Below are 27,349 nucleotides of genomic sequence, written 5' to 3'. Positions count from 1 at the left end.
GCGCTGGAGATCTCTGGCAGCTTTAGCTGTGCTTGGTTCCTCTTATTTCTTGGGATACAGTTAACTGCTACGAGTTATATGTCCCTTTAGATTTCTCCCCCAAACTTCAGCTCAGTATCACTTTGTGCTTAGCTGATAGGGTTGGTGTAGCCACTTCTACTATAAAGGGGCAGATTTTGGGGGGCTTTACTTCCCTGTGCCAAGTGTCGCTTTACTCGGTATAGATGCCCGTTGATGTGACTGTGTGTGCTTGCTGTATACAGGCTTGTGAATAAAAGATGGCGGTTTCCCGCTTCTTGTACTGATCTATCTTTGGGGTCTGAGATTCGGTCGGAAATCCACCCAAATCACTGTGCTTTTAGGTGGTTTGCTCCGGGGTAAAAGTGTTCCCTAGTTATAGCTATGTCCTTTTTACTGTGAACCTCGATCCAGATCCCAGGCCCAAACCTCAGTCGAAACCTCCTTACAGGTCGGTTTGGGCTCCTGTCGTGATACACAGTGGGCTAGGTCGGTCTGCTATTAGGTAGTCTGTCTGAGCCTCTTACTGATTTGTTTTTTACCTCTCCGGTGCGAGTGTCAAATTTTTTTTTTGTCGTCCAGCATAGGCCTCAGCTGTGGGTTTTCCTACCTTTGCTCCCGAGCTGCTCAGGTGGTAGTCAGCGACAAACTTTCTTCCGTTATTTATTAGCGTTTTTTGTTGTCTAAAGCGTTTTGCCCCCTTTTCTTGAGCTTTTTGGCTACGTTAAATAAGTTTGTTAATCTCTTTTTAGCGGAGCTTCACTAACATGCGACTGCTCTATAGCACAGTCGGCTCCGCCCCCTCCGAACATGTATTTTACGCCACATTAAAATCAGAACTATGTGTGAAAAGTTGACTGTTCATGATAATACTACAGCTATATATGATTAATGGGTGCTTTAATGAAGGATTAGTGCCATATAACAAATGCAGATCCCTTTTCTGTGTGTGCTCCTGTCTTTCCTCTCTTAGCTCAATTGCTATAGAAACCCGGATGTATATTTACTGTAAGGTAGAGTGCAATGCTATAGGTGGTTTGTTTGCACTTTTGGAATTAATTTTACAAAATGTTTTGGTGCAATTTTATAAGGGTAAGGGACTATAAGGGGGCTAGTTATCAAAGCGTCTAATATGCAGCATGCGCGACGTCAAGTACGCTCGCCATAGTTCGACATACATCGCCGTCGCGGACCGTAATTACGTTCGCCATAGTTATCAAAAAACACGTCCAAAATATGCGCGTCAAGTACGGTGCGAAGAGAAGCGGACTCTTGTGATCGAAGTCTGAGCGATTCGAGCTTTTCCCAACTTTATTTATATATCCTGTAAATTCAATGAACAGAGCATCTACTTTTTCAGCAGATGATATATATAGATATATATATAGATATATATATATAGATATATATAGATATCTAAATATATATATTTATTTTTATTTGTATATTTATCGATATCTATATCCATATCTATGTACATATATATATATATTTTTGCCAATTTTATTTTTATTGTGCTATAGAATAGTAAATATAGCAAGTAGCTAGCTGACCGTTGAGCCTACTATGTATTTCTGTTTGTATTTTTATTCATTGCGATAAGTAAGGTCCAACACTGCACATACTAATTGTTAAAGAGAGGCATACTTGGAGCCTAATTCCTTCAAATAAAAATTTTCATTTCGTATGCTATAACGAATGCATTACATGGCCCGTCCCTAGTGTTTAACGTAATTTCTAATTAACTTCTTTCTTTTGCAGCATCATATAGATAGATAGATATCTATCTGTATTTTTATATATATATATATATATATATATATATATATATATATATATATATATATATATATATATATATATATGCAGGGTATAGGAAACGACTAATAACTACAACAGTGGGAGCTAGCTTACCATCGAGCCTTTTTTTTTTTATTTCTATAGTAATTAATTGCGACAAGTTCGGTCCCACACTGTGCTCAAAATAGAGAGACACACTTGTAGCCAAATTCATTAAAGGCATTTTTTTCTTTTTATATATTGGATCGAATGCATTTTTTATGTCGACCTCCCCCCCCCCCCCACATTGTGTACATCTAATTTTATAATAGACTTCTGTTTCCTTTGCAACATCATATCTAGATATATAGAGAGCAATACAGAGCGAGAGCAAGAGAGAGAGAGAGATGTCTATCTATCTATTTTTATATATATATTAATATATCTGTATCTATCACTTTATATTTCTCTGTATGTATGTACATATGTTTCTATGTCATTTTAAAATATAATGTTAATGTATGTATGTATGTATATATATATATATGTACATACATACAAAGAGAGAGAGATATGAAGTTATAGATATTAATAGATACTTAAAAAACAAATTCTATATATTTATATTTTTTAATTCATATATACTTTAAATTAATAAATGGAACACCAATATCATAGAATAATTTTTCAAGCGACAATAACAACCTTGAACTCTTCTCAAAGGAAAACCAAGCACATTTATGTACGTTCCAAATTATCATTTAAAATTCCATTTATAATTATTTAAAAAATTAATATTAAACTTTTTAAATAGTGCTTTTGTTACCTTTATTTTAAAAAGAAGGAATCTAGGCTGAGAATCAAGAGAAATTCAATTGAACCACCCTTTAAAATTGAATTTTGAATTGTTGTTTAATCTGCAAGGTCAACTCATGAATGATTGCCAATGGATAATTGAATTGTACTGCCAGTACAGTCAGTTTACCGTTGTCTTTTATGTCTCTAGGTAGGAGGATGAGAGTATAAATTTACTAAGCCTTAAAAAGTGCTGTATTTGATTCAATTTCTAGTGCTTGCCTTATCCTCCCCATTTTCCCCACCATTTATACAATTTATTTCCAAAATATATTTTACCCGTGTTATTGAAGTTTTTGTAATTGTTCAATAAGGGTCTAGCTCCATACTCAAAACTTAATATCTGAAGCATGAACATTAATTTTTCATATTTACTTTCACTTGACTCCTCAGATAACCTATTCTATGTGAAATAGCAATGGAGATGCCATAGTCAATCATATAACAATTCAAATTTTACAAATATCTTGTGGACCTGATACGACAGTGTGGATCAGGTCCGCAAGACCTTGCTGAATATCCTTTCTCTATTCAGCATTGCAACAGCAGGTCTTGTGAGCTCCTGCTGCAACGCCGCACCCTGCAGACTTGAGGATAATTGACGACCAGAAGGTATTGTCAATCAACACGATGGTACTGTATAATTTGTAATTGTTGCGATTACTGTCCGCCTCATAAGATCTGGTGGACAGTGTTATCAATCATCAGTCTTTATACTGCTGCTCCCTATTTTACTATTTCTTGTAATTCTTAATAATTGCCAGAAACACGTCCCCTTATGTGCTTTCATTTATATATATTTGCAGCAATATATTTTTATATACTGCAGCTATATATTTTTATAAATTGTTGCATATTTATACTTATTTACCTTTTTTTTTTCCATGTCACTATCAATTAATATTTAAATCAATACAGTGAGACAGTAATAACTGGAATAAACTAATTTTTTAATGTTTTTTTTTTTAAATTTTTGATCAAAATAAACAAAACCAAAAAAAAATCAAAGATCATGTAGCGCCTGCTGCATCTGACGAACTGCCCTAGCAACTGCACGTAGGGCCTCTGCAAGTTCATCAAACACCGGCTGCAGAAATGGTCCCGTTTGTGTCCCCTGATCTCGATCTAGAAAAATAACCAAATAATGTATGTTAGAGAAATAATTTTTCAATATTGAATTTTGAAAACAGTATATTATTTTCACTTACATTCCACTATAGGCACCTCCTCTTCTTCCTCCCTTGGCAATGCTTCGTCAACCAATAACTCCCCCTCCTCTTCCTCAAAAGGCGGCATCTCCTCCTCCTCCTCCCCCCCCCTAGCCACCTCCACTGCTGGTGGAATTGTCCCCAGTACTTGGTCGTCTGTAAGAGATGAAACATAGTAATGAATAAGTATTAGTCAGATCAATGTCCAATACCAAATTGTACGATTCTTTCATTAACAAAAATGTTCAAAGTCTCCAAACATTTTCAATTTTTTAAATAATTTTATAAATACATAAAATAATTTAAAAAGATAAATTTTCCCTTTCATCTTTTATAAAGAGATTATAAATGTTTTAAATCATGATAGTTTAATTCATTATTCTCTTTCTAAGAAAAGCATATCTAGATATTCTCCGTAGTTGAAGATTTGTTAATGATCAGAGATGTCTTGATTAAAATCAAAATCCATATGCAATGTGATAACTTCCTCAAATGATAGATATAGAATTAAGTAAATGGATTTAAACTATATTGTCAATGTTTAAAATTATTCAAATGTTTTTAGTAAAATTGCAAAGAATATTTTGGTTTTTATTGTCCTTTCAACATGCTGGCTTTAATAACATTTAAAATCTTACAAATTGTAAAGTTAGATTTTTCAAACATAGTATGATAATTTAAAATTTACCTTGGATATCAGGGACTTCAGCTCTCCCTGAATCCACATGAGGTGCTGTTATATACCTCATCGGCAACGGTGGTGAGGAGTGGTTGCTCCTGGGCGTTGCCATAGATACTGGCCGCATATATCGTGGCACTAGATCACGCCTGCGATCTGTGAAAATATAAATGTTTATGTACACATTAGATACAGGTTAGATATTATTGTTATGTATCTTCAGCATCCATGTATGTAAATTCCCCCCCCCCCAAAAAAAAAATGCGAGATAACTAGCAATATCTTGCTCTCTCTTGTCTCTCCCTGTCTCTCTTGTCTTCCACTCTCTCGTCTTTATCTCTCTCATCTGTCTCTCTTTCTCTCTCTCATCTTATCTCTCTCTCTCTCTCTCTCTGTCTCTTTCTGTCTCTCTCTCTGTCTGTCTCTCTAGATCTAGATATATAGTTCTATATACATATCAATATCTAAATATATATATAGATATATATATATAGAGATATATAGATATATAGATATAGAGATATAGAGATATAGAGATATAGAGATATATAGATATATAGATATATAGATATATAGATATATATAGATATATAGATATATAGATATATAGATATATATATAGATATATAGACAAATAAAAAATTATATTCTATATATGTTTAAACTTGAATGTATATGATGGAGCATGAACATTTTTTTTTACATTCTATATTATATATATGGATAATATAGGTAAGGTTGAACTACAAAATAGTATTGCATTGACTCTTAACATTTTTTTTTTGGCAATGAATTTTTGAATTACAGTAAATTAAATACATAGAAAGAAAAAAATGTCAGGATAAAAATTAAATTACATTCTTAAAAAAATGTAATGTAATTCCTGTAACACAGTAAAATAAAAAAATAAAAATATTAATCAATGAAGAATCAATGTAATTGATGATTGCTTGCGTCATTTAAGTATCCCTCATATAAACTTCTGATATACGTACATATACGGACCAGTGCTCTTAACGCTTCATAGCGTTCACGCTCCCGTCGCCGAAGGTCAGAAAACCTTCGCAGGCAGCTGCGACGTGTCCTGGTGATACCGGACACCCTCCTCATCCTCCGCATCATCTCATAGATGATGCGGTCTCTGTCCTCGTGTATCATCCCCCGTACACCGCCTATGCGACGGGGAAAGTACCTATTCATCCCGTACACCAATATCAATAATTCACCCTGGGTGAATGGTACAGACATTGCAATATCAATCCAAAAAAAATTTATGATTTTTTTTATCAAAGTGCGACATATATATATCAATAATAGAGAAATATCATTGGTTGTTGTAAGTGTACATAAAAATATCAATATTTGGTTGGCGGATTATATGTAGCACGTGTTCCTGACTAATAAACATGCAATTGACCTTTTCAAATGATATCATACATGCACCACTAATTACTCTCATGGCAATCACAAACTATAAATGTCAAATACGAGATTTACATAGGATTGTCTTGAATCATAATATTCCTGTTTACTGTCATTTTTGTAATCAAAACTAATTGTGGTATATTGCTGTCGCATTAAAAAATTAAAATATTTTTATTTAAAAATGTCAAGATTCACTAAGGCCTAAATGTTGTTTACAATGAATATCTTTCTCAATAAACATCCAAAAAAATACAACGATGGCGTAATTTAAATAAGTGCAAATTGTAATCCGTCATGATAGTCTGTAGGATGTCATACATGTCTACTAGTATAAATATTTTGATGTATAGAGGATGAACATTCATTCCAAACACAAACGTTAACAATTAGGCCTGAGTGACTATTGACAATATCAACTACAAAAATATCTCATATATTAGTGCGACGGCGATATACAAAATAAAGACTAATTTGATTGGTTCTTGGCTGTAAATACATGATATTCGGTTGGCTAATTGCATGTCTCACGTGTTCATTACTACCGGTTCTAAAAAATATAACAAATATTCGGTACGCTATTTAAATGTTTCACGGGTTCATAACTACTTATAACAAAAACATGCGACAGTATTAAAGCTTAACATAAAAAAATCATGAGTATTAAAGCAAGGCATATACAATTATTTTACTTACGGTTTATTCAAATATCGATTTGTGAGATTGCCTGTATTCATGCGTGTACAAAGTATAAGCAAATATTTAAAGAGATCCCTCTCCTGTCGGATAATAGACAAAAAGTAAAATAAGCTGACCCCTTTTATAGACAAATATGACACACTGTAGACACGTATGACACACTATAGACAAGTATGACACACTGTAGACAAGTATGACGGATTTATCGTCATCAAATAATTAATACTGCGACATCAATCTAATTTAAAACTTTATCGACGATAGATTTGCAGAGACATCAAAAGATTCTTATTATTCGATCATTAAAGTAAACGGGCGTCATAAATGACGAAATTATATTGATATTATTCAATTTGTTATAATTACAATAAGAAATGTCAATTGTTAACTGCTAATTGAAATTTTGGAATCTAAGTCTATAAAAGGAAATCTAAAATGGAGTCAAATCACCTATGCTTTACAAGAGCTGTAGGTGCAAGAGTTACTATTTATTGAGATAGATTATTTATTTATTCATTTATTCTCTTGCTGCTATTTTTATCTTGTGATGTCTGCGCCTGGTAAAACAAAGTCAGGGCGCAGCGTGCAATTTAATTTTGAGCAAAACCGGATTTTAGTGACCCTTGTTTTAGAACATTATGATTTTATTATTGGTTCTAAAGCCCATAAGACCTCGCTCTCCAAAAAATCTGCAATTTGGAGAGCAATCGCCAACAGTGTGTCCGCCGAAGGGAATTATCCCAAAACGGTGGACAACTGTAAGAAGCGATTTTCGGACATCAAAAGACGATTAAAGGCCAAGCTGGCCAGGGAGTTACAGTCTGCACGTCGGACCGGTGGTGGCGAGCCATATGTGGCTGAACTTAGAGACTATGAAGTTCAGCTGCGGGAGAAGCTGGGAGCAAACATGACGCTCGGTCTGGATTTAGTGGGGCATGATACTGACGAGTTAGCAGGTAAGATGATATTTATAGAAATATTCCTGTGGCACATTTTATTTAATGTTCCATCAAAGCTTTTTTAGAGGGACATAACACCAACATTGTTTATTTTATGAATTTGAAATAGAATATAATGTAAAACATCATTTTAAGTTACTTATATTATCTATTATTTGGAATATTTGTTAAAATTATTTGATGAAAAGCATATCTATATATGCTCAATAGCTGCTGATTGGATGCTGCACATAGAAGCATCATGTGATTGGAACACCATTGTGCATTGCTTTTACTTCAAATAAGGAAATTTTAGAAATTGAGAAAAAGAAAATATTAAAGTCAATAGGAATGTGTTTCACATTTATATTATCAATATGAATCATGAAATAAAGAATTGCAGTTTAATGCCCCTTTTAAGATCATTATGTGCAATATTATTCTTAATTTATTTATTTTTTGTTGTTGTTGAAGCATCTACCAGTGCAGCAGCTGCTGTCCCTGCTGATGACACAGATAGTGAAGATGCTGCTGATGGTGATGAAACACTACTATTGCCCGTCAGTATCCACACTGAATCCAGCCACAGCTTCTCCTCGGCCGCCACGCTCCCGGACATTATGTGCAGCACCCCTGATGTAGCAAGCATTGGCCGATCTACAGGTATGTTTACTATTATTAGCTTGATATCATTTTATTTTTAAAGTGGTATGATTGTTCAATTTTCTAAATATGTATATTCATTTTTATTTATCTAGTTGATGTCCGAAGGGCTTTAGGACCACCTCCAAGATCTACGATCTCCTCCTCAGGTAAAAAATATAAAATTAAATAAATTTTTTTTATAAATATTATCTTTCTTTGCAAATCCTGAATGTAAGCTTAAAAGACAGGCCATTGGGGATTTATAACCTGGGTAACGCTTATTGATTGTTGTCTATATGTAAACATCCAATCAAAAAATGGTCTACCTTTTATTGAAATTTTATGTGCCTGCTTGTAATATATTTTTTTTTTAGATTTTCAAGGAAAGACAAAAAGAAAAATAATCATTATAGATAATAGGATTAAATAATAATCTTGCTTAATATGTCATGATCTATCTGAATCATGTAAGTTTAGTTCATACTAGACTATCACTGTAATGATATTTACATATATTTTAATTTACAATTCTCTGCAAATTAAAATGAATGTAAGGTTTGTATAATCACCTGTGTATCGCATGACCATTCTTTGAGGCCTATTTAACAAATGTCTGTCGGACATTATCCAACTGTGCCGATCAGGTCTGACAGACATAGCCGAATGTGAAGAGCAATACATTCTCAGAACTCAGAGCATGTGGACAGGGTTATGGAGCTGTGGTCTTTAGACTGTTGCTTCATAAGTGTTGTTTTCCAAGAGTCTGAATACTCCCAATAAAAACTTTAAAAGCCCTTAAAGCTACTTACGGAGCTTGATAAATGGACCTCTATATCTCTCTCTCTCTTATGTATTAAACAACAAATGGAGTTGTAGCTACAAAGTTTATTGCGAGCATGCAGGATTTAAAGAAAATGCAGTTATAAACAAACGTAGAAAGAATGCTGCTCCATACCCTTGACGCTATTCACCACAATTGAGTCTGATCTTGTTTATTGACCAACACATGCTGACGGCCCATTGTCCGTTACTCTGAAGGGGCCATTCTCTACATTCAGTGAGTTATTGTGGACATGATCTGCACTGTTGGATCATGTCCAACAGAACAAAGAAAAAGACTCCTAGAATATATTCTCTGTGCATCATCATTGTCAATACGCAAACTTATCACACCATTAGTGGTGCTTGTAATCATGTCATTGATTAATCAACAATCTAATCAGATTTTGATATTGTTGAATTTCTACAATTGATGTGTTAACAATGATGTTGTACGGTGAATAATTTATTATAAATTTGAATATGAAATATTTTTGATAATAAGCCCCTTTACAAGTAGAAATGAATATACACATTCTTATTTATTTTCGACATTTAAGATAACATACAATATACAAATCAGTAATGTTAAAATTCTGTGTCTTACAAATTTGATTGTGTTATGATTTATTTAATATATCTGTTTAATATCATATGCATTTAATACTTCCAAATACATTAGTTTAACTAACAATATATTTTAAATTTTTTTTTTTTTAGATGCCGAGCGTGCATTACTGACTTCGGAGGAGATCGACTGTTGTCTTCGTGAGCTGAGAGATTTCACACAGGAGTCGTCCCTGGGAGAGACCCTATTTCCAGAATCACAGGATCAGGGAATTTCCCAGGGAACATCAGAAATAGATTCTCTCAGCCGTTCTGCCCCTCCTGACCCCGAACAACCAGCTGCTTTGGACCCTGGTGACCCTCATGCCCCTGTTGGTCATGCCCCATCAGCTCATGGCCGTGCTGATCCTGGCCACCGACTGCCTCGCATCTCTGATGAGGAGGCAGTCGGGGAAATGTTAGATCTGGCCAGGCAGTACCGGGCAGAACACCGTGAGTTGCGTGGGGCATTAAGCTTATCTATTGAGCAACAGGGGCAGGTATTAAATCGGGTCATTCAAGTAGATAGGGAAAGATTAGATATAGAAAGGGAAAGGTGTAGAATAGATACAGCAAGATTAGATCTTGAAAGAGAAAGGTGTAGAGTAGATACAGCTAGATTAGATTTAGAGAGGGAAAGATTTGAATACAAGCGACGTAGGGACAGTTGTAGAATAGAGTTAGAGAGGGATAGATTAAATTATGAAATGCAGAGGGATAGCGATAGATTAAATTTTGATAGGGAAAGATTAGCTTTTGATAGGGCCAGAGCAGCTGAAGAACAGCTAGAACGGCAGCGTCGGGAGAGGGTGGACGAAGACAACAGGGTTTTAAATCGTCAGCTGATTTTAAACTTTGGGAGAAGGGGAACAAGGGAGAGATCACCCCCCCTCTCTCCCTCACCCAAAAGAAAAAAAGATTAGGGTGTTTTAATGTGCTCATTTTATTAGGGTCTTTTATATAATTTTTATTAGGTATGTGTTTATTTTTAATTTTTTTACATTTTAAAAATATGAATAAAATATTTTTTAAAATGTATTGATGTTTTTTTAAACATTTAAAAATATGAATTAAATATTTTTAATGTTTTAAATAAATGTCTTTATGTTTTTCTTATTTTTAATTTAAAAATATGTATTGAATATTTTTAAAATATTTTAAAATGTCGATGTGTTTACTATTTTTAATTTTTAAATATGTAATGAATATTTTAAAATTACATAAATGTCGATGTTTTTATGAATTTTATTTTAAAAATATGATTCAAATATTTTTACAATAATTATTTTTTTTTTTTTTTAATTAAAACATATGATTCCAATATTTGTTTTCAAAATTATTTTTTAATAAAAATATATATCAACATTATTAATAAATGTGTTTGTTATTACTTGATTCACACGTTACAAATGACTGATGTTCTAATCGAATGCAGAAGTAAAATATTAACTACTCTTATTATTAAATGTTAAATGTAATAAACATATTATTTTTTATTTTATATAAGATTTGGAATATTGAGCTTTTGGATAAAAAACTCTATTATAATAAATTGTACTTGAATCAATATTTCTAGTATAAATATTCATTGTATAAATGTGATATTCACATTTGTTCAAATTTTTTATAATTGTCTTAATATCTTTATTTTAAAATTAAAGTCCCTACCCTTCGACAGAACTTTTTTATTGGTTGATGAATGTATACACTAATCAAGAAGAACAACCAAGGTAGTTCAACAAAATGGTTTTGCATCGAAAGTTACACAAATTATATTTATTTTAAAATATATTAATATTGTTTTAAATTTTAAAATATTAATAATTAATATTTTGAATAAAATTGTATGCTCTATATGAATAACACATAAAAAAATTTAGTTCAGTGTCTCTTTATTAGTTATAACATTATAATAAATATATTTATATATAGGAAAATCTTGATAAAGAGAGATATTGAAAGAGAGAGTGTTTGTGTGAGAGAGAGAGAGAGAAAGAGGGGGGATTGTGTGTGAGAGAGAGAGAGAGGGGGGGATTGTATCAGAGAAAGAGTGATTGTGTGAGAGAGCGAGAGAAAGAGGGGGGGATTGAGTGAGAAATAGGGGGGATTGTAAGAGAGAAGGGGATTGTGAGAGAGAGAGAGAGAGAGAGAGAAAGGGGGGGGATTGTGTGAGAGAGTGAGAGGCGGGGGATGGTGTGTGAGAGAGAGAGAGGCGGGGGATGGTGTGAGAGAGAGAGAGAGAGAGAGAGAGAGGGATTGTGAGGGAAGTTTGTGTGAGAGAGAGAGAGAGAGAGAGAGAGAGAGAGAGAGAGAGATAGAGGGGGGAGAGAGAGAGGGAGAGATTGATATTGAGAGTGAGAGAAAGAGAGAGATAGAGAAGAAATGTGATATAGATGAAGACAGACAGTACGAAAAACAACTATATACATTTATAAAACTGTAGTGCACTGCTGCTAGGTCCATTAATGTTAATAAAAAAATTTTTGGCTATTTTATATTATTATAATGTGACCGTTAAAATTAATGTACATAACATTGAGCTCATGACCAATAAAGTGATAATTAACCAATTAATTTGTTGTATTTTTTATGCAGATAGAGCATGACATTTTAATCAAGCTTTTAATTTTCTCCTAATCAACGATGTTCTTCATTATCTTGTTTGATTAATTGTAAATGCAACAATGTAATTATTGATTCTGTGACATTTATGGTGATAAACCGGTTTATTCTAAAATACAAGTATGCCTAAAGAAATGAAATAAAAAGGTCATTTTTATAAAAGGAAATGCAGAATATTAACACATAATAATAAATATTTCTTGTTATAGGCTTACAAATAACAAAAGAGTCAAGTGTAGATCTTCAAAAATGTGTTTAATGAGATTTTATTAAACATGTGTCTCATCAACTTTACATTAAACAATAGCAACATTTGCCAAAATAAACCATTTACAATCAATGCATTTACAATGATATACAATTTCATTCATAGAAACGACAATATTTGCTCAAAGGTAATCCAAAATATAGCAGCTTTTGGATTACAAATAATAATGTAAAGAAAAACACAAATAAAAACTGTATGTTGCACAATCAACCTTCTTGCCCAAAAACCCCCTGGATATAGACTGATCGAGCTTGGACACCCAGAGCATTGTGCTCCAGGTCTGGGTCGATGAATTCACCATATTCATTGTCCAAGCTCTCCATATCTATATCCGGGATTTGTAGGGCAATATTGTGCAACATACAGCAAACCAAAAAAATTAAGGAGACTTTGGAGGGGGCGTACTGAAGGACACCACCAGAGATGTCCAAGCAGCGGAAACGGCTCTTCAGCACGCCAAAGGTGCGCTCAATCACAGATCTTGTTGCCTTGTGTGCACGGTTGTAGCGCACCTCTTCCACTCCGTTGGGGTTTTGGACGGGTGTGAACAGCCACGGAAGACACGGATACCCAGAATCACCTTTAAAAAAAAAAAAAAATGACATTAGCAATAGTAATGATTAAAATATTTCATATACATATGGTTAAAGCATTGTTTTTAAACCGATGGGCCGTGGCACACTAGTGTGCCATGTCAGAGATCCTCAGGTGTGCTGTGGCTGACAACAGTGCGGTTGTGTACCTCTTTCAAAACTCTAAATATTGGTAGGTATTTGAGGGGATCATCAGGCATCATTTACAACCATGACATTAACATTCATTCACAGACAATCACTATGATTGCTTGTGAATGAGTGTAAATATGTCATGTATATTTTGTAGGAGGCATGGCATGACAGCACAGTACAGTGTGTGTGTGTGTGTGTGAATATATATATATATATATATATATATAAACATATATATATATAAACACATATATATCAATATAAATAAATAAATATATATATATATATATATATATATATATATATATATATATATATAAACACACATATATATATATATCCTGTATAAGGCTACAATGTATGATTTTGTAACATTTTTCAATGTAATCAAGTGTGCCACGGTCAATAAAAGGTTTCAAATCACTGGGTTAGAGTATGTAATAGATATTTACCTATCAAGATTCCCTCTGGCATTTGGCCCTCCTGGAACCGATGGTAGATGGCAGAATTCCGGAGGATGAAGGAATCGTGATTGCAGCCAGGGAGTCCAGATCGAACACTCATCACCCTCAACCTGGCGTCACAGATGACCTGGATATTCAGCGAGTGATTGGATTTCCTATCCCGGTAGGGCTCTTGTTCATCCCTGGTAGGCTGCACTAGGATGTGAGTGCAGTCAATGGCCCCCAATACCCTTGGCAATCCAGCTCGATGGTAGAACTGGAGCTTGACAGCATGCCACTCCTCCGGTGTGTTTGGGAAGTGGACATGATGGACTAGGCGTCGGTGCAAAGCATCCAGGACAACCTTCAGATGACGTGAGAAGGTTGTCTGGCTCATACCAACGCCTAGACCTGTCACAGCCTGGAATGACCCAGTTGCCAAGAAATAGAGGACCGCAAGAAGCTTTACCATCCCAGGGATTGCCCTCGTTCTTCTAGTGAGTGGCTCGAGAGAGTCCGCGATCTCGACATAGAGCCTCTCAATAGAGGCCCTATCCAGTCGAAATCGACGGATCACCTCTCGGTCACTGAGGGCATGGAGCCCAATCCTTGGGTAGAAAACCCTTGGCACTCGCCGGCGTCTTCCATGTTGTATTGCAGCCATCAACACCCGTCTTGCCCTGCGTCTCCTTAATAAAAGCACAAAATTGACAACATTGAGGATGTCCATCCTCAAACCAAGAACCAAACAATAATAATGAAAAGCAGTGATTGAACAGCCCCTTTTATAATGCCTAGTTTCACAGATGTGAACGTTTTCAGTAATTAACTACATTGGTGCAGCAATCATTACCTAAGACATGGCTTGCACATTTTGTTAAGTATCGCGTCATATAACGCTCAATTAAAGTGACTAATTGATAAACTACGAAATACTAGTGACGTATATGTCTTTTTTAACGCGTCATTTGACGAGCACAATACGATGTTCATAAACGTATCTTATTGAGCCATTCAGGTGTGTTTCACCTGTAAGAAATGCAGGTGTCTGTTTAATTATGAAAATTATTTATTCAAAACACATGAGTATGTTGCTCTAGTTTCAATGTTATTTAATATTTTTCTGTTTGGATGGCAGCATTATGAAGGTGAAAAAGGTCAGTGATTACTGTGTTTTACTATTAAATATTAGAGAATTAAGAATTTTCTATCCTAAGTAACAAAAAGAATGCTGTGTTGAACATTATGTGAAATATTGGGTTATTCTGGATGTGATTCCTAAGAACATTTTCAAATCAAATGTATTTTGAAAGTGCAGTTAAACATTGACATGAAGCTGACATTTATAATTGCATTGTAGCTACAAAAAGGTATCCTAGCAAATGACTGAACTCATTTCAATTAATTTTTAAAGTACAAAGTTACACAGTGACATCAATCCATGAAATTTATAAATGCATTGTATCTCCAAAAAGGGATACTAGCAACTGACTTCAAAACATTATCAAACATTATCCTAATGATTTACCTTAGCCTCAACGATGCTGCCATCCAAACCAAATCAGAATTCATATAATGCCGATGTAAATTTGCATGTGTTTTGGATAATTGATTGATAGTCTAATTTGTATTGTGTGTAATTAAATAATAGGCTCTTTTGTATTGTGTATAATTAATTAATAGCATTATTGATGTGCATTGTTTCGAATATTTTGCTATCCTTTGTGTTCATGTGTTTTTCATTTTCAAAATGGAACAATTGCTGTGCATTGTTTTCATTCTTTGCCTATCCTTTGTGTGCATGTGTTTTTCATTTTCAAAATGGAACAATTGCTGTGCATTGTTTTCATTCTTTGCCTATCCTTTGTGTTCATGTGTTTTTCATTTTCAAAATGGAACATTTGCTGTGCATTGTTTTCATTCTTTGCCTATCCTTTGTGTGCATGTGTTTTTCATTTTCAAAATGGAACAATTGCTGTGCATTGTTTTCATTCTTTGCCTATCCTTTGTGTTCATGTGTTTTTCATTTTCAAAATGGAACATTTGCTGTGCATTGTTTTCATTCTTTGCCTATCCTTTGTGTGCATGTGTTTTTCATTTTCAAAATGGAACAATTGCTGTGCATTGTTTTCATTCTTTGCCTATCCTTTGTGTGCATGTGTTTTTCATGTTCAAAATTATAACATTTGCTGTGCATTGTTTTCATTCTTTGCCTATCCTTTGTGTGCATGTGTTTTTCAGTTCCATAAACTCTAACAAGTGGCAACAAAAAAAATATATTTTCCATTGTTTTATTAGGTGACATGATCGACTCGAGCCCATTGACTACTATAGGATCCGCGACCTCTGAGGCGGCGCATTGAAAATGAGGTACGCTGCGTCGGATACGACGCGAGCGTAAGTGGTCATTTTTTGATAACTATCAGAAAGCTTCTAATTCTGTTGAATAGCAGGGCGAAAGCATTGGAATCCGCAAGTTTTCCAGAGGTTTTCTATTCGAATCGATCTGTGTCGAATTGAGAGCGCCGAATCGTATGTTACGTCACCAAAAATCAACTTCGGACGATTTAGACACTTTGATAACTGAGGCGAAGCCAGTTCGCGACGTGTACGACGCGGATTTTCGGACGATTTCAAGTAGACATTTTGATAACTACCCCCCTAAGTTTGTGTTTCCCATTTATTACCTTCCACATTTTGCACTTTTGTTGGTTCTGATGAAAAGGACTGTTTCCCCTAAAACATTATTACTCTGATCTATTATATTGTCTTTATTAATCTGAAATCCAGTGAATGTGGAATTCTATGTGGAATATATTCTATTTGTTATAGCATTCAGGAAAAAATGGCAATATTCTTTTATTTATACAGTTAACAGAATATCCAATTTAATAGCAATATCACACTTGGAGGCCTACAGTTACAAATACACAAAATATACACACATAACATGCAAAAGTGAATTGCATTCTCAAACCAGAGTGGGTATATACACATAAAACTCACAGCTTTAGGTGCTCACCATGCACTCACAGACATCAGCCGTGACTCAGGCAGTTAACCCCAGACAAGCCTTGGTGCAAAGCCCCAATATTAAATAAAAATCACATAGCAATATAAAATGCAAAACACAAAATGTACACCACTCACTTAAATGCACACAGCTAGAATACAAGCATAAAATAGTTACAGCATTTTGCTGAATGGTGATAGGTCCAATAACTACATTGACCGACAGCCGAACATGCTAGCTTCCAATCATACTCAAAGAGAACAAAAAAGGGTTACGCAACCGTATGCTGTGCTCTCCACAGAAAATGATGTTGCAGATTACAAGTGGAGCACAAATTAACGCTACCACTCAAGTGTTAATTGCGCTAGATGTAAGCTCTTTGTGCTTGTCTGGTAACGCTTTTATTATGAGTTGAAATTAAAATGTTTTTGTTTGCGCGCCTAACTAAAAAGCCTAACTTACAATACCGTGGGCGCGTTCACATATTCCCCCATAAAAGTCAATGGAGAAATAAAAATGGAAAGTAACCCGCACGTACAAGAATATGTTCTGTTTATTCATAAATACTTTTTCTTTCCTTTGGCATGGAGAGTACACAATTTCATTCCAATTACTAGTGGGATATTCAACTCCTGACCAGCAGGAGGAGGCAAAGAGCACCCCAGCAGAGCTGTTAAGTGTCACTTCCCTTGGGGCTATGCTGTGTTCATGTCAATCTCTTTAGTAAGAGTAATGGTGGCTTTTAGCAGTTAGAAGACGGCGAGGTGGTCTTTGCTTAACTTCTAACAACAATGCAACCCTTTATAGAAAACCAGGGTTGGTTACTCTGTTTTTTCTTTTTCTACAGGTCCCTGGCAGAAGTGGAGAAATCTGTCACACCTTAGAAGCTATTACCTGCCTGTCAGCAGGATCCACAGGTAAGTGCTTTCCCTTCTAGGTTAGAAGGTGCCAGCACTCTAAGGGTTAATCTCTCTGTGGATTTTCCTTCTTGGGACTAAATTTATCTCCTTTTTAAGGGATATATATCTACATATACAAAAGGGCATTTTTGGAGGCACTGCATACTGTTTGAGGGATTTATGAGGCTGACAGAAGTTCACATAAAAATGGATTTTTGAAGCTAGTGGGATATATCTTTTCCCCTTTAGTCTGTTTGGTGCCTTGAAAGATTTACATTATTTGGGTCACATTTAAGTATTATATGGAAGGTGGATGATCATTTTCGTGTGCAAACTGAATCCCCATATTTCTAGTGGATTTTCACTTGCACAACCGTTTTCTCCGCACTTCCGCTTATTGGCTTTTCTGTCAGAGCAGAGTTTGTAGCAGTGTGTGTGGAGGTCTTCACTGTTTGCTCATGTTCAGATTGGACTAAATTACGGTGCATGTATTTCTCATTTATCTACTAGTGGGATATATCGCTTAGAGGCTCAAGTTATTCCTCCTGTGCAGTTTTTCTCTTCTTGTTTAAATAAGAAGTTATTTAAGGATGAGATTTCTCTTTCAGAGCCTTCTGTCTCTCAGGATAATGTTGTCCTAGCAATGCCTCAGCTTTCCCCTCAGACTTCCCAAGCTTTAACAGTTTCACATGCAGTGCCCTGCGGTTCCTCTCATCAACTTCCTGGAGGTGTTTATTTACCAGGGGATTTTGCTGCACAGATAACTTCTGCAGTTTCTGCAGCATTATCAGCCTTTCCCGTTGCTGGTAAGAGGAAGAGAAAATCTAAAAATATTTCTATCAGTAAGGATTCTGACTCCGCAAAGGCTGCGTTAGTCAGTCTCTCTGTTATCTGATGCTAATGATGATACCTCAGTGGCTTCTGAGGGTGAGATCTTTGACTCTGACTCTATAGTGGAAAAATCTACAGATTCAGATGAGGTTAATTTTAGATTTAAACTTGAATACCTCCGGTTACTTTTGAAGGAGGTCCATGCTACTTTGGAAGACTCCAACTCATCTGTCACTGAGAACCCAAAAAAGTCTAGTAAAGTAAACAGAATATATGATGTTCCCTCATCTGTGGAAGTTTTTCCAGTTCCAGACCGTATGTCATCAGGGATTACAGTGGCAACCAGTTTCAAATAATGCTACGGTTACGGGGGCAGTATCTTATTGGTGCGATGCCTTGTCTGACCTGATTTCAGATGAGACTACTATAGAGGTGATCCAGGATAGGATCAAGGCTTATAAGCTGGCCAATACGTTTATCTGTTATGCCAACATGCAAGTGCTTAGATTGAGAGCCAAGATTGCTAGCCTTGCTGTTCTAGCTCGCAGGGCTCTGAGGTTAAAATCTTTGCCTGCAGATGTATCTTCCAAGTCCAAACTTCTGTCTTTACCTTATAAGGGCAAGACTTTATTTGGACCTGGTCTGACTGAGATCATTTCCAAAATTACGCGTGGAAAGGGATCTTTCCTACCTCAGGACTAGAAGAATAGACCCAAGGGTCTTCAAAATTCTAATTTGCGTTCCTTTCGTAACTTCAAAGGACAAAAGTCTTCCTCTTCCAAGCCGGAGCATTCCAGGTCCTCATGGAGATCCAGTCAGACTTGGAACAAGGGGAAGCAAGCCAAGAAGCTTTCCGCTGATTCAAATTGGCAAAAAGGGGCCACCCCGATGCAGTTTTGGATCAAGTGGAGGGCAGGCTTTTCCTTTTTCAGCAGGCTTGGATCCGCAATGTCCCAGATCCTTGGGCCGTGGAGGTAGTATCTTATGTATACAGAATAGGATTTAAGTCTTGTCTCCCCAGGGGCAGATTTATCCTGTCAAGGTTATCTACAAACCAGGTAAAGAGAGAGGCCTTCTTAAACTGCATAAAGGACCTATCTTACCTGGGAGTGATTGTTCCAGTTCCTGTAGAGGAACAGGGTCAATGATTCTATTCAAATCTTTTTGTGGTTCCCAAAAAAGAGGGAACTTTTCGTCCCATTCTAGACCTAAAGTGTCTCAACAAATTCCTCAAGGTTCGGTCCTTCAAAATGGAAACTATTCGTTCCATTCTTGGTACAGGAAGGTCAGTTCATGACTACCATAGATTTGAAGGATACGTATCTGCATGTTCTCATTCACAGGGAACATCACCGATTCCTACGTTTGCCTTTCTGGGCAAACATTTCCAGTTTGTTGCTCTTCCCTTTGGTCTTTACAAAGGTCCTAGGGGCCCTTTTGGCGGTGGTCAGATCTCAAGGAATAGCGGTGGTGCCTTATCTGGATGACATCTTGGTTCAAGCACCATCTCATACAGAGATGTTTTTGTCTGTTCTTCGTTCCCATGGGTGGAAAGTGAATCTGGAGAAGAGTTCCCTTGTGCAAGACACCAGGGTGTGTTTCTTAGGAACGATTATAGATTCTCTGTCCACGAAGATTATTCTGACAGAGGTCAGAAAATCCAAACTTCTGGCTTCTTGCCTTTCACTTCAGTCCTCTACCCGTCCATCTGTGGCTCAGTGTATGGAAGTAATTGGTCTGATTGTTGCTTCCATGGACATCATTCCGTTTGCTCAGTTCCATCTGAGACCACTACAGTTATGCAAGCTCAGACAATTGAACGGAGACCACTCAGACCTATCGCAGAGGATAGCTCTGGATCCCCTATCAAGAAACTCTCTATCTTGGTGGATTTCGCAGGACCATCTGTCTCAGGGTACATGCTTCCTGAGACCATCCTGGGTGATTGTGACCACGGATGCCAGCCTTTCTGGCTGGGGAGCAGTTTGGGGTTCTCTAAAGGCTCAGGGTCTTTGGACTCAAGAGGAGTCTTCTCTTCACATAAACATCCTAGAGTTGAGAGCAATTTACAATGCCTTAATAGCCTGGCCTTAACTAGCTTTAGTCCGGTTTATCAGATTTCAATTGGACAATATCACCTGGGTGGCATACATCAATTACCAGGGAGAAACTCAGAGTTCGTTAGCAATGTAGTAGGTGACTCGCATTCTCTAGTGGGCGGAGTCTCATGATTGCCTCCTATCTGCCATCCACATCCCAGGGGTGGACAACTGGGAAGCAGATTTTCTAAGAAGGCAGACCTTTCATCCTGGGGAGTGGGCTCTCCATCCAGAGGTTTTTACAATGATAACTCTCAGGTGAGGGTTTCCAAAGTTGGATTTGATGGCGTCATGTCTTAACGCCAGGCATCCAAAATACGGTTCAAGATCAAGAGATCCACAAGCCGCTCCCATAGACGCTCTGGCGGTGCCTTGGAACTTTAGTCTGGCGTACCTGTTCCCCCCGTTTGCTCTCCTTCCTCGAGTCATTGCTCGTATCAAGCAGGAGAGGGCGTCTGTGATTCTAATAGCTTCTGCTTGGCCTTGCAGGATCTGGTTCGCGGATCTGGTGAAGATGTAATCTCTTCCAGGTTTCCTCTGAGGATGGACCTTCTACTTCAGGGTCCCTTCCTCCACCCAAATCTAGATTCTCTGAAGCTGACTGCTTGGAGATAGAATGTCTAGTCTTAGCTAGGTGTGATTTTTCTGAGAAAATCATTGATTCTATGCTTCAGGCTCGTAAGATTTACCATAAGGCATTGCGTAAATACCTGTATTGTCGCGAATCGAAGGGTTTCTCTTGGAGTCGGGTGAGGGTTCCTCGCATTTTGTCTTTTCTTCAGGAGGGCCTGGAGAAAGGTTTGTCATTCAGTACTCTGAAGGGTCAGATTTATGCACTGTCTATTCTTTTGCACAAACGTCTGGCAGAACTCACTGCCAGATGTTCAAGCTTTTGTTCAGGCCTTGGTCAGAATCAGGCCTGTGTTTTAAACCTGTTGCTCCTCCCTGGAGCCTTAACCTTGTTCTTAAAGTTTTGCAGCAGGCTCCGTTTGAGCCTATGCATTTGGTTGATATTAAGTGGTTATCGTGGAAAGTTTTGTTTCTACTTGCTATTTAGTCTGCTTGCAGAGTTTCCGAGCTTTCAGCTCTGCAGTGTGATTCCCCTTACCTTATTTTTTCCTTCGTACTGAATTGGGATTTCTTCCCAAAGTGGTATCGGATCGCAACATAAATCAAGAAATTGTTGTTCCTTCCTTTTGTCCAAATCCTTCTTCTCAGAAGGAACGTCTATTACACAACCTGGATGTTGTGCGTGCTCTAAAATTTTATCTATATGCAACTAATGAGTTTCGGCAATCTACTGCCCTGTTTGTTGTTTTCGCTGGTAAGTGTAAGGGTCAGAAGACCACTTCTACTGCTCTTTCTCTCTGGTTGAGAAGTGTTTTCCGATTAGCATATGAGACAGCTGGACATCTGCCTCCTGAGAGAATTACAGCTCATTCCACTAGGGCTGTCTCTTCTTCCTGGGTTTTCAAAAATGAAGCATCTGTGGAGCAAATCTGCAAGGCCGCCACTTGGTCCTCTTTGCATACTTTTTCCAAATTCTACAAATTTGATACTTTGGCCTCGTCTGAGGCTTCCTTTGGGAAAAAAGTTCTTCATGCGGTGGTGACTTCTGTTTAAGTCCGCCTGTCTTGTTCTCCCTACCTTTTATTCTGTGTCCTCTAGCTTGGGTATTGGTTCCCACTAGTAATTGGAATAAAATTGTGGACTCTCCATGCCAAAGGAAAGAAAATAAAATTTATGCTTACCTGATAAATTTATTTTTTTCCAGCATAGAGAGTCCATGCCCCGCCCTTATTTACATTTAAGATGGCAGATTTTTGGTATAAACCTCTGGCACCTCTATACTCTTGTGTTATCTTCTTTTTACATTTTCCTTCACCCGAATGACTTGGGATTATGGGTAAGGGAAGTAACACTTAACAGCTCTGCTGGGATGCTCTTTGCCTCCTCCTACTAGTAATTGGAATGAAATCGTAGACTCACCATGCCCAGAAAGAAAGAAATTTATCAGGTAAGCATACATTTTGTTTTTCTACATGTATCTGATGGTATTTGGGTACAATATATATCTATACCTATAATTATATAGAGGTATAGATATATACAGATATACAGTATATAGGAATATCTATTTATAAATACAAAGAACATATTCTACTATGTACAGAACATTGGAATGTGAAAAATTTACAGTAAATACATAGTTAAAACGTTTATTAAAAATGAATATTGCATAATTTTTTTTTCATCTTTTCATCTACTTAAAGGGACATAATACTTAATATGCTAAATCAATTGAAAGCTGACAGGAAATATCACCTGAACATCTCTATGTAAAAAGGAAGATATTTTACCTCACAATTTTCTCAGCTCACCACAGTAAGTGTTCTGTAAGAAGTTTCTTTCAGTTACTGCCCAGCTGCAGGTAAAAAAAAAGGAAAACTGATTTGCTGCTTTAAGTCCTTTATAATAGGGTGTGAATGAAATTTTGAGGTAAAAAAACCCAATTCTTTTTTACATAGATATGTTCAGGTGATTTTTTTCTAGTCAGCTTTTTACAGCTATGCCGCATCACTTTCAAGTGTTTCAACATTTAGGTATCATGTTCCTTTAACTGCAATGGGCTCCAATGCGCACACACACACACATATATATATATATATATATATATATATATATATATATATATATATACTGTATATATATATATATATATATATATATATATATATATATATATATATATATATGTGTGTGTGTCTATATATGTATACATATGTATTTAAGTGTTTATAAGTGTATATATATATGTCTTTAAGTACATATATACACATATAAATACATAAATATTTAATAACGTTGCGCTGCACTTGTAATCTGGCCCTATGGCATGATATAGCCAGTTTGGGTGAAGTTTAATACTATTTATAAATGTTACTATACCTTTACAAAGCCCAAATAAATGTATTGCTAATTGTGTAATTTGCCATTCCTTTCTCATTTAATTTATTTTTACTACATTTTTTCCATGTAGATGAAAAAACAACAACTGAAGACTTTAATTATTGAACTCAGCAAGGAGTACTCAATTGTAACCCAATTTACAAGCTTTGTTGCTGTTGAAAAAAGGGTATGTATGTGTGCAGTTGTTTCAGTTTAATATGAAAGATATTTCTAGGGTACTAAGCAGCGAAAGCTGCTCCGGAGCCCTTGCAGGGCAGGTTCGCATGTGTGAGCCTGCTCCCCGCAATCTAAGAAGCAGCAGTCATTAAACCGCTGCTTCTTGCACTCTACACTACCTCTAAGGTGGCGAGGGGAAATCACAGAGAGCTCCTTCACTCTCAATGATTGACAGTCCCTTCACTGCCGTATTCATAGACCTGTCCTGCCACCCACAAACTGCCCTGACACACCCACAGACCACCCAGAAACACCCACAATCCCGCCCACTAACCACCCATGATCCCTCCCGTCCCAACATGGCTCCACCCATAAAATGGTGACAGGCTCCTATCAATTTCATGTGTCCCTCATTTTTAGCCACAAATCTTAAGTCTGCGAAATTGCTGATACAAATACGACTCTGTCCAGTGAGACTACTCTAACAAAACAAAAGTGACATGCAAATATTTACCATTTTACATGATTTTGCATATTGGGTGTATCGCTCGTATTACAAGTTAAAAGTAAATGCCAACGCGTGAGCGAAATCGCGATTTATGCTAGAATAAATACCGCATCCTCAGAGCTCTGGTTAACTGTTTCGCAAAACAAAAAAGTTGCACAAAACACATCAATAATACATTAAAAGTACAGTTACACTCATAATAACATTATCTAAAAAAAATTATTACAAAATAAAATTGAAAAAAAAGTTAAGGGCTCAAAGAAATGAGGTCTCAGGTGTTAGAAAAAAAGGCAGGAAACAAAGAGATTCCAGCCTCCACAGCAAATAAAAAAACCTTTATTTTTCATATATGGGACCCCAAAACAAACATACAACGTTTCAAGCCTGCATTAGGCCCTTAGTCCTTTGGAAAAAAAAGGCAGGCAAAGGGCTTTAAAATAGAGATATATACATGTACATCTCTAAAAATGTATTTATATGTGTGTTTATATATATATATATATATATATATATATATATATATTTCTTCAATGTAATTAGCAAGAGTCCATGAGCTAGTGACGTATGGGATATACATTCCTACCAGGAGGGGCAAAGTTTCCCAAACCTCAAAATGCCTACAAATACACCCCTCACCACACCCACAAATCAGTTTTACAAACTTTGCCTCCTATGGAGGTGGTGAAGTAAGTTTGTGCTAGATTCTACGTTGATATGCGCTCCGCAGCAGGTTGGAGCCCGGTTTTCCTCTCAGCGTGCAGTGAATGTCAGAGGGATGTGAGGAGAGTATTGCCTATTTGAATTCAATGATCTCCTTCTACGGGGTCTATTTCATAGGTTCTCTGTTATCGGTCGTAGAGATTCATCTCTTACCTCCCTTTTCAGATCGACGATATACTCTTATATATATACCATTACCTCTGCTGATTTTCGTTTCAGTACTGGTTTGGCTTTCTACAACATGTAGATGAGTGTCCTGGGGTAAGTAAGTCTTATTTTCTGTGACACTCTAAGCTATGGTTGGTCACTTTTTTATAAAGTTCTAAATATATGTATTCAAACATTTATTTGCCTTGACTCAGGATGTTCAACATTCCTTATTTCAGACAGTCAGTTTCATATTTGGGATAATGCATTTGAATCAATAATTTTTTTCTTACCTTAAAATTTGACTTTTTCCCTGTGGGCTGTTAGGCTCGCGGGGGCTGAAAATGCTTCATTTTATTGCGTCATTCTTGGCGCGGACTTTTTTGGCTCAAAATTTTTTTCTGTTTCCGGCGTCATACGTGTCGCCGGAAGTTGCGTAATTTTTGACGTTCTTTTGCGCCAAAAGTGTCGGCGTTCCGGATGTGGCGTAATTTTTTGGCGCCAAAAGCATTTAGGCGCCAAATAATGTGGGCGTCTTATCTGCCGCTAAAAAAATATGGGCGTCACTTTTGTGTCCACATTATTTAAGTCTCATTATTTATTGCTTCTGGTGGCTAGAAGCTTGTTCACTGGCATTTTTTCCCATTCCTGAAACTGTCATTTAAGGAATTTGATTAATTTTGCTTTATATGTTGTTTTTTTTCTATTACATATTGCAAGATGTCCCACGTTGCAACTGAGTCAGAAGATACTTCTGGAAAATCGCTGCCTGGTGCTGGAGCTACCAAAGCTAAGTGTATCTGCTGTAAACTTTTGGTAGCTATTCCTCCAGCTATTGTTTGTATTGAATGTCATGACAAACTTGTTAATGCAGATAATATTTCCTTTAGTAAAGTTCCATTACCTGTTGCTGTTCCGTCAACATCTAATATTCAGAGTGTTCCTGATAACATAAGAGATTTTGTTTCTAAATCCATTAAGAAGGCTATGTCTGTTATTCCTCCTTCTAGTAAACATAAAAAGTCTATTAAAACTTCTCATTGTTCAGATGAATTTTTAAATGAACATCATCATTCTGATTCTGATAGTGGTTCTTCTGGTTCAGAGGATTCTGTCTCAGAGGTTGATGCTGATAAATCTTCATATTTATTTAAAATGGAATTTATTCGTTCTTTACTTAAAGAAGTCCTAATTGCATTAGAAATTGATGATTCTGGTCCTCTTGATACTAAATCTAAACATTTAGATAAGGTTTTTAAATCTCCTGTAGTTATTCCAGAAGTTTTTCCTGTTCCTGGTGCTATTTCTGAAGTAATTTCCAGGGAATGGAATAATTTGGGTAATTCATTTACTCCTTCTAAACGTTTTAAGCAATTATATCCTGTGCCATCTGACAGATTAGAGTTTTGGGACAAAATCCCTAAGGTTGATGGGGCTGTGTAAGTGTTTGTAGGAACTGTTTAAATATGTCTATTACAACAGTATTCCTATGAGATTAATAAGGGTTTTGTTGTTGGCTAAGTATTCCAGTAAAGGATTTTACAGTAACACCTAGTACTTTTATATATGCCAAGTGGTTATAGTTGAGCAATGAAATATTAGATATATCACACAAACTATACTGTGGCAAGAGTAGCAGATGAATACATAGGATAGACTTATACTGTCAGATAATGATTACTGTGGTAACTTGATAGTAGAAACGATAAATCACAGAGTATGTAATTAAGGTAGGTAAAGTTAATCAGACCTGAGAATAATGTCCCGGAGCAGGTGAGTTCCCCTTGCTTCGTTTAGTAAGTGATACTCTGTATGGAACCGGGAGTGGAATCAAACAGGAGCGTGGCGAGCCGCTTAGAGCTGACAGGCAGGGAGAGAAGCACAGGTCTGCCTCTGATGACGTCACAGCTATCGGCTGCCGCTCTCACACAGGCTGGATAAGGAGAAGTGAAGCTGAACCTGTAACAAATCCGGAAAGTGTAGAATGTACCTACACAGGTTAGTAAGCAACTTTAGGATTCCTAATAAATGAGAAGTTAGGCTGTTTCCAAGAGAACTGAGCTTAATCTCAGTAGCGGTCTGTGTACACAGTGATAAGGTTTAGAACTCAATAAAGCAGCACTGATTCTTAGTAGGTGGTGCCTTAAATAGGCAAAAGGCTTAAAGGGACAGAGAGGTAACGTTTAACCCTTACAGGCTGTCTCTACTCTTGCTAAGCGCACTACTATTCCTACGGCAGATGGTACTTCCTTTAAGGATCCTTTAGATAGGAAAATT

At 36.5% G+C, this 27,349-nt stretch overlaps 1 protein-coding gene across 2 annotated transcripts in view; it reads left to right on the top strand.

The window, feature by feature from the left end:
- PARP4 (poly(ADP-ribose) polymerase family member 4) overlaps positions 1 to 27,349 on the top strand; it is a 516,705-nt gene that overhangs the window by 297,352 nt on the left and 192,004 nt on the right. For both annotated transcript variants that reach the window (XM_053708536.1, XM_053708535.1), the window contains exon 29: positions 23,612 to 23,707. In XM_053708536.1, coding sequence (XP_053564511.1) covers positions 23,612 to 23,707 — 96 coding nt within the window. The remainder of the gene's footprint in view (positions 1 to 23,611; positions 23,708 to 27,349) is intronic.

The sequence above is a fragment of the Bombina bombina genome, chromosome 3 (genome assembly GCF_027579735.1).
Source record: "Bombina bombina isolate aBomBom1 chromosome 3, aBomBom1.pri, whole genome shotgun sequence".
In the NCBI taxonomy this organism is placed as follows: Eukaryota; Metazoa; Chordata; class Amphibia; order Anura; family Bombinatoridae; genus Bombina; species Bombina bombina.
The sequence above is the reverse complement of the archived record's forward strand: the minus strand, read 5'-3'. Positions and strand labels throughout refer to the sequence as shown.